We start from the raw sequence: 8,664 nt of genomic DNA, 5'->3' as shown, positions 1-8,664 counted from the left end.
AACTCATCAAAATAAGTCGTTTCACCAAAAATCATCTTTATTAAATACCAAAAATGGCTGATCTCATCAGCCATCTAAAAATTCGACAAAATTTCAATGAATTTCAAGTACGGACTGTGAAAGGAGACTCCAGCTTCAGAAAAACGAAACAAAACATATGGCTGAACAATGAAATGGTTCAGTACCAAGTTCATCGGATTAAAGGCATCAGGTCACTTGAGAGAATAATAATTGCTGTATCGTGCAATTTGGGGTGAAAAAAAAATGTAGAAAATCGAGGCAGTTTCTTGAAAGTGCTTATGTTAGTTATGTTGAAAAAGTGCTATGCTATATATTGACTAGCTCTACACCCTAACAGGGTTATTTGTATTGGAGTATAATAAACGATGATGATGATGTTTTCCCATTTTTACGACGATTGTTGGAATGTTCGAACAAGAAGATTGTGATGCCCATTGTGAAAAAGTTTGAATAATTTAGACGGCACAAAAAGGTGCATCTCCTGGCCGATTTTCACGGTTAAAGCTCTCTGACTCTAACAAATTCCTTGTTACTCACAAAATATGCGCATAGGACGAAATTTGCCGCGACGGATACCAACGAAAATTATAGGTAATGATCATTAATGAAGTGATGCAATTTCCATACCCATATTGTATAGTTTCCGAAATGAACATATCACAATAATTTCCTCTCCGACAAAAGCAGTCCAGTACAGGGTGGTATATAAAGAATTGACAACCAATTTTTTTCTATAACTTTATCAACAAAAAGTTTATAGCTCAACAAAAGGCAACAATTAATTCAATAAATAAAAATATAAAATCATTCATTGTTCTGTTCTTCAGTAATTGATCACAATCATTATCAAAAGGCAATTTATCATCTTTGCATTCTCTTCATTTTCCTTTCTAATTTCTTCTGTTTCTTCTCGTCCATTTCTGGCTGAGCCGGGGGTGACTGGAAAAAGTATGGTCCAAGTACATTCTTCCATAGCAGATAGAATGCTCTAGCTGGTCCAGATAACCACATGAGCCAAAAATAGTAAGATATGAGGGAGGTCACTTGACAAATAGAAGTTAACAGAATAACATCTTTCACGTGCCTGAAATGAAAAGATAATGAAAATAACTAGGAGGGAAAACTATATCCGTAAAAAGAATAAAAGTTCTGCAATAAATGCTTTTTGAAAAAAGAAATAGAATTTTTGAGGAAGAGGTTTGCTAGACCTTTTACAAATAAAATTATAGGAGGAAATTTACTAAATGTTAGAATGTAATGGGCTCAAAATTGAAATCAATACATTACACTCATTAATAAATATCAGTTTCCAGACTTCTATGTGTGGCTATGAATTAAAGCCAATTCATCATTAACTTACTCTGCTATTCCACCAGTCATATTTAAGTCTACACCACTATCTAACAATTGTCCACTTTCAGAATAAGTTGCTTTTGACATATATACCATAAATTTGTATGCTCCAAATTGTACAATACATGACAAAATAAAGAGAACCTGTAACAAGAATAAATCATTTTTTTTTAAACTACAGTAGAGTATTTAATTTGTTTCTCATCTTATGAAAAACTGCTTACTGAGAGACATTAAACTTTTTTTTAATAACCAAATACATGAAAAGTGACTGTTTTCCAAAAAAAAAATTTAACTCAGTAATATTATTGTATCAAATCATTGATAAGAATAGGTATAAAAACCTAGGAGTAAGTTTGAAAAACAAAAACATGACCTAATCACCTATATAACAAACAGAATAAATTATTTATCTTACCGAAAAAGAAGAATATAAAAACTGCATTATAATAAATGCAAATACTGTAGTCCCTAATGCACAATTGCGATAGAACTTCAAGGTTTCAATATTTTCATCCACTATTTGTTTTGCACCTCTAGTGCCTTGTTTTCCTTTTTTTGGAGGCTAAAAATTTAATAATGAATAATTGTTCAATATAATGAGAAAAAACCAACTTACATTCATTATAAAATATTTTCTAAACAGAATTAGAAATAAATTTGTGGAATAGTAAGAGTTTAGGAAAGAATAATTAGATCAATCTGCCGTTTAAAGGGAATGTTGACTGTGATTTTTCAGAAAGCCTACAGGGATCACATATGTAAATAATGGAGCTTAAACGGAATTTTCAACCTAGTTTCAAAACCACTTCCACGTTGGAGCTAATTTATATTTTTGTGTGCAAATTGGAAATGGAAAGTGACAGTACAACAATGTTCTAGGTTAAGCAAAGTGAGATTAGGCCTACTTCTTGACAATCAGTAGTTCTTTTATATTGATCTTATGAGAAGAAGAATCAATTCCGTTCCTTCTTTATTTTGAAAATTGGTGAATGTTGATTCAAAAAGAAAAGTTAATCTTTGAGAGAATCCAAGAAGATATAGCTATAATTCTTTAACTTCTTGTTTTAATCTTCTGATTTAATCAACGGTAGAATGTGGCCTAAGTGTACTTTCAAGTAAAATATTTTTTTTTTCAATAGCAAAAAAAATTCATTTTACTTGTTGCGTTAAATGAAGTACATATATATATTTTGATCAACGCTTGTTGTTTAGAACGAGAGTTCAACACCATTAAGGAAAGGAATTCGAATTTTCATCAATGTTTCCATTAGATATACAATCCATATCTGCACAATATATCAATGAGGAAATAGGTACACTTTTTTCGATTAGTAATTTCATAAAAATTTAAGATGCTATATCAGAGACAACTGTCTATGGCTATATTTTTCAGGTGCAATTGTGCTACGAAATATATCTAAGAAACAATAAAGCGAAGATGTTCAGAGCAATTTTAATATTTTCTAGTTTATTGATTTGGCATAATTAATGATATCCACAATGAATAAGTATTTTTGTGTGAACTATTACTAAATGAAATTTTCCACACGATAAGGGGGATATAAGGGAACTTGAAGTAATTCTTGTATTCTCATGATGAACTGTAGACATTTTTGTTCAAATTCTGAAGTTATTGCATTCATTCCGTTCAAATTCAACAGTTGACAATACATAATACTATTGCAAATTTTTTCAATGATGCGAAAATCATTTTTTTTCTTCAATTCCCGAAAAAATGCGTTGAACTTTTTCAATTCGTTTATAATTTTATCCAAATCTTTCAAAGAAATCGCATGTCCGTTGGATTTTATTACATTCAAATTGAAAATGTCAAGAAATATATATTCCTTTTTATCATCAACCTCACGTATTTCTTTCAACATTACACAATTATTCATATCTTCCTTTCGCATTTCTTCCGCTACATTTAATTCGTTTTTTATCATCTCTAGTCTCCCACATCTTGATTTCAGTAATAATTCTTCAACAAGATATGTATACTTTAACTGCAATAATTTTTGGTAGAGCATCTTTTCTTTTGATTTCCATCGGAAGAGTATTATTTTTTTCTTCATTAAGGCTTGCAAATAATTATTGAAGATTTCATTTGATCTCATATTTCAATATGACTTCAACTAGGAAGTGAATGGAAGTTGATTTCTCGTAACTTTATCGAGCAAACCTAACAACACAAAAAATAACTTTTGATTCCATTATTCTTTCTTTTTTTTTAAAGATTGAAGAAGATTTGACATTCTTTGTTTGGTAGTTCTCATAAACAAAATATCACGTCACGAGTGTCATTTCGAAACTGTTTATGACGTTTACGAGGATTTCAGGAGCATTCAAATTGACGAAAATGGAAATTTTTTAGGCGGTTAAAAGCTTTTTTATTGACACAACTCCATATTAGAGACATTTTGGTTGGTTATAATATATTGATATGGTTTATCAATGAAAATTAATTTTATGAGTGGCAAAGAAGAAAAGACAACTTATTGGCCTCCTTAGATAACTGCAGAAAACATGGATTTTCAATACTCCAACATAAAGCAAGAAGATTTTCATAATAAATGTTGTAGTGGTAGAATATGGTGTATAAAAGATATATGCGGTATCATTTGTGCAATACTAACATGGCTTCTAATATTTTATGCAGAATTTGTGGTAATGTCTGTAATCCTCATTCCAACCCTCGATTCTTTGTACAGCGTATCTAATACTATTTTATTTCAAACTCTTGCTTTTTTGGCATTCGCATCACACTTGAAGACTATGTTCACTGATCCGGTGAGTAAAATTCATAATGCAAATTGTTCTTCTTCAGAATCATCTACTGAGTTATCATTCCATAATTTTTGTTCAGAAATTTATTATTTCACCTATAATAATTTTCTTCATTTAAGGGTGCTGTTCCAAAAGGCAATGCTACTAAAGAAATGATTCGACAAATGGGCTTCCGTGAAGGCCAAGTGATATTTAAGTGCCCTAAATGTTGCAGCATAAAACCTGATAGAGCACATCACTGTTCAGTTTGTCAGAGGTTTGTTGAATTTTTTTATTTCTCAATTCTTCTCCTCGCATCTCTTTCTCAATTTAACTCTTTCCAGTGGCAATTTACCTGAAAATAACTCTAAATTTGGCATGTAATTTTGGTGTGAATTTAATTGCAAATTTTTGGTAATTTTCCATTTCCATATGAAGAAAGGAGAATTTTAGGATTATCTGGCTGAGGAATATAATTTTTCACTTCTGAATTTTGCTGAAAGATACTCTTTCATTACATTGTTTTATAGATGTGTTAGAAAAATGGACCATCATTGTCCCTGGGTTAATAATTGTGTTGGAGAGAACAATCAAAAGTACTTCGTTTTATTTACAGTGAGTATGGTCAAATTTCAAGTGCACTAGAACTAAGCTACTATGTTTTTTCAGTTCTATATAGCAAGCATATCAATTCACTCATTGATACTGGCAGTGAATCAGATGCTTACATGTGTTCAACATGAATGGAAAGACTGCACTGCTTACACTCCACCAACTACTGTTGTCTTGTTGTTATTTCTCATCTTTGAAGCATTGCTATTTGCGATTTTCACTCTGGTTATGTTGGCAACACAGGTAATTTATTCTAACTTGCCTTTTGAATAATGACCATTGTGGATTTTATTTACTGTCAGAATTTTTTTTTCCTTTCATTGTATTAATTCTTGTTTGTTATGAAGGTACAAGCAATATGGAATGACAAGACTGGAATAGAGCAGCTGAAGAAAGAGCAGGCTACTTGGGCAAAAAAATCAAGGTGGAAAAGTATTCAAGCTGTTTTTGGCAGGTTCTCCATATTATGGTTTTCCCCTTTTGCCAAACCTTCTCCAAGTTATAAAACAGATCATTACTTCTACTCTGTTTAGTTATTTATATTTTGTTACAATGGACGTAAGCATATTCCGTTTTTGTGATATTTTAATGGTAATCAAATATATCCCACATATCAAAAACTTTGTTATTTCATACAATTTTTCTGCCTACCTGAGCGTTCTATTGGTTTCAATAAAATTTTTATGTTTATAAAATATTAATATTGGAACTTTCATTAAACAGGAAAGTCGGTAATTTACTGTTTCAGGGTGGGGAATATTCAAAGAAAAAATTAAAAAAATCAGTTTGAAAGAATTTATTGAAAAATCAATTAATAAAATTGAAGGTGTTAAAAATTGCAACTAAAGTTAATAAACAACAATTTTGAAAAAATACAGATGGAAGAATTTGATCAAAGAAACAGAATTTGGAAAAATCAGAAAATCTTCATTATAATTCACTCTTCATCGAATAAACTGATGCAGAAAATGCTAGGATGATGAAGAGGGAATGTTTGATGCTGCAAAAGTTTAATCGACTTCTTCAATGGTAGGTCCTTGTCTGCCTCCGAAGCCTTCGCCTGCTTGCTGTCCACAACTTCCAGGCATTCCACCGAAGTTATTTGCATTTTGAGCACCTCCATACAACTTGGCCATGATGGGACTGCAGATGGACGTTAGCTGTTTCTGTTTATCTTCATATTCATCCTTCTCTGCCAAAGTGTTGGAGTCAAGCCACTGCAGACAGTTCTGACATTCTCTCTCTACAGTAGCCTTGTCTTCTTCACTCAATTTGCTTCCACAGTCTTGTACGGCTTGTTTGAGTTGGAATACATAAGCCTCAAGTTTGTTTCGAGCTTCAATTCTCTGTTTTTGTTTTTCATCTTCTTCTTTGTACTTCTCTGCATCAGCCACCATTTTATCGATGTCCTTCTGGGACAATCTTCCTTTATCATTTTTGATGGTGATGTTTTTGGAGTTTCCGGAACTAGTGTCTTTGGCAGATACATTCAAAATTCCATTAGCATCCAAATCAAATGTTACCTCAATTTTAGGCACACCTCTAGGTGCTGGTGGTATGCCAGTCAAGTCGAAGGTACCCAACAGGTTGTTATCTTTTGTCATTACCCGTTCACCTTCAAATACTTGGATAGTAACTGCTGGTTGGTTATCAGCATACGTGGTGAACGTTTGGGTTTGCTTGCATGGAATTCTGGCATTTCTCTCAATGATCTTCGTCATGACCCCACCTGCTGTTTCGATACCCAAAGACAACGGGGTGACATCAACAAGAAGTACATCTTGAATCTTAGAATCTTGCTCGCCATTCAATACTGCTGCCTGGACTGCTGCACCATATGCTACTGCTTCATCGGGATTGATGGAAAGATTCAATGATTTGCCACAGAAGTAGTTTTGCAATAATTGTTGGATTTTGGGAATTCTCGTGGAGCCTCCAACCAATACAACGTCGTGAATAGATCCTTTGTCCATTTTGGCATCCGTCAGAGCTTTCTCAACAGGGTGTAATGTGCCTCGGAATAGATCAGAGCAAAGTTCTTCAAATCTTGCTCTAGTAACTTTGGTGTAGAAATCTACTCCGTCAAACAAGGCATCTATTTCTATTGTTGCTTCTGTACTAGATGAAAGTGTACGTTTGGCCCTTTCAGCTGCTGTTCTTAGTCTCCGTAGGCTTCTTGGGTTGGTTCGTAAATCTTTTTTGAATTTCCGTCTGAATTCATCTGCCAGATGATTAACTAGCCTATTGTCGAAGTCTTCACCACCGAGATGTGTATCACCAGCAGTGGCTCTTACTTCAAACAGACTTCCTTCATCTATTGTCAGTATGGATACATCAAACGTACCTCCGCCCAAATCGAAGATGAGCACATTTCTCTCACCTTTGAGGTTCTTATCTAAGCCATAGGCTAATGCAGCTGCTGTTGGTTCATTTATTATCCTCATAACGTTTAATCCAGCTATAACGCCTGCATCTTTTGTTGCTTGTCTTTGTGAATCGTTGAAGTATGCTGGAACTGTAATGACGGCGTCTCTCACTGTTGTTCCCAGATATGCTTCTGCGGTTTCTTTCATTTTCGTTAGTACCATTGAGCTTATTTCTTCTGGTGCAAATACCTTTTTTTCTCCCTTGAATTCTACTTGGATTTTGGGTTTTCCACTTTCGCTGATGACTTTGAATGGCCAGTGTTTGATGTCTTGTTGAATTTTTGGATCGTCGAATTTCCTTCCGATGAGTCGTTTCGCATCGAAGACTGTATTGCTGGGGTTCATCGCCACCTGGTTCTTCGCAGCATCTCCAAGGAGTCGTTCTGTGTCCGTGAAAGCCACATAACTTGGTGTTGTTCTGTTTCCTTGATCATTTGCGATGATTTCCACCTTTCCGTGTTGCCACACACCCACACAGGAATATGTTGTTCCCAAGTCAATACCAATTGCTGGAGCTTTAACCATTTTGTCTCACAAAATTTACGTAGAATTAGCACTTGAAATACTTTGCACTTTGTTTTGTGTAAGGAAGAGTGAAATATCTCAAAGTTTTCGCTCTGAGTTGCTTGCTTATTCGCTTGCTGTATAAATTCTTTGAATATGGCGGGGTTTGACGAGCTTATATACCTACGGCGAATTCGATCCCGAAAAAAGCCGAACGCTCTCGAATATTCTAGAGAGGCAACAGGTACAGAGTCGGCGCTAGGATGGAATTTTACATTTCATACCTTTTTTCAGGAGGAAAAAAAACGATTTTATCTCTAGATAATTCTACTTCTTCGGTTTCAAAGAAAGATGTTTCACTTTTTATTGGATGAAGTTTAAGTTTCTCTGTTTTTACAGCAGTATTGAATAATTGTAATGAAATTATTCGCAGTTATCTAATGAATACGATAAACCCCTATTCAACTTGAAATTACTATTATTTCATCTCAAAATATGATGATAATTAAAAAAATTACAAATAACTAGTTCTTCTGAGTTTAAACTAAATGCTAAACTGTACTCAATATTTTTCGAATTTTTTAATTTGAGTGTAATTTTATTTGTTCTTTGAAATATTTCGAACATGGGCTCATATTGTAAAAGCAATAAATAATTTTATTCTGCGAACGTCTGTATATTTCTGTTTCGAACCAATGTGAATTTTTACTTAGGATCTTATTCGAATACGATAAAAAAAGCTGAATCGTATAAAAAATAACACATTCGTTTTAGATACGGTTTACTCATAAAATATCTAAAAAATACAGGGTGCCCCAAAACTAGTGAATCAAACGTCACACTACAATAGAGTAGATCAAATACTATCGAATGACACCAACATAAGTTGAGCGAAAATGTACCGTTTCTGAAAAAACCTAACCTAAATTTGCCGATTTTCGAACTATTTTTTCAATCACAAGGCCAATTTGTGATTAAG

The 8,664-nt window shown here is 33.4% G+C and overlaps 3 protein-coding genes across 3 annotated transcripts; 1 reads left to right on the top strand and 2 right to left on the bottom strand.

The window, feature by feature from the left end:
* Positions 1 to 812: 812 nt before the first annotated feature.
* Positions 813 to 2,263, bottom strand: LOC123313438 (transmembrane protein 208). The gene is made up of 4 exons (XM_044898326.1): positions 1,994 to 2,263; positions 1,793 to 1,939; positions 1,382 to 1,518; positions 813 to 1,105 (listed from the first exon to the last, which is right to left on the bottom strand). The coding sequence occupies exons 1-4, from the start codon at positions 1,997 to 1,999 to the stop codon at positions 883 to 885; spliced, it is 513 nt and encodes a 170-aa protein (XP_044754261.1). The 5' UTR covers positions 2,000 to 2,263; the 3' UTR covers positions 813 to 882.
* Positions 2,264 to 3,667: 1,404 nt separating this feature from the next.
* Positions 3,668 to 5,375, top strand: LOC123322860 (palmitoyltransferase ZDHHC3). Its single transcript, XM_044910914.1, has 5 exons — positions 3,668 to 4,167; positions 4,284 to 4,420; positions 4,674 to 4,758; positions 4,813 to 4,998; positions 5,103 to 5,375. The coding sequence occupies exons 1-5, from the start codon at positions 3,904 to 3,906 to the stop codon at positions 5,286 to 5,288; spliced, it is 858 nt and encodes a 285-aa protein (XP_044766849.1). The 5' UTR covers positions 3,668 to 3,903; the 3' UTR covers positions 5,289 to 5,375.
* A 161-nt stretch (positions 5,376 to 5,536) lies between these two features.
* Positions 5,537 to 7,852, bottom strand: LOC123322859 (heat shock protein 70 A1-like). The gene has a single exon (XM_044910913.1). The coding sequence runs from the start codon at positions 7,704 to 7,706 to the stop codon at positions 5,766 to 5,768; it is 1,941 nt and encodes a 646-aa protein (XP_044766848.1). The 5' UTR covers positions 7,707 to 7,852; the 3' UTR covers positions 5,537 to 5,765.
* Between the last annotated feature and the right edge of the window lie 812 nt (positions 7,853 to 8,664).

This window comes from Coccinella septempunctata, chromosome 1 (assembly GCF_907165205.1).
Source record: "Coccinella septempunctata chromosome 1, icCocSept1.1, whole genome shotgun sequence".
Taxonomy (NCBI): domain Eukaryota; kingdom Metazoa; phylum Arthropoda; class Insecta; order Coleoptera; family Coccinellidae; genus Coccinella; species Coccinella septempunctata.
This window is presented reverse-complemented; position numbering and strand designations above follow the sequence as displayed.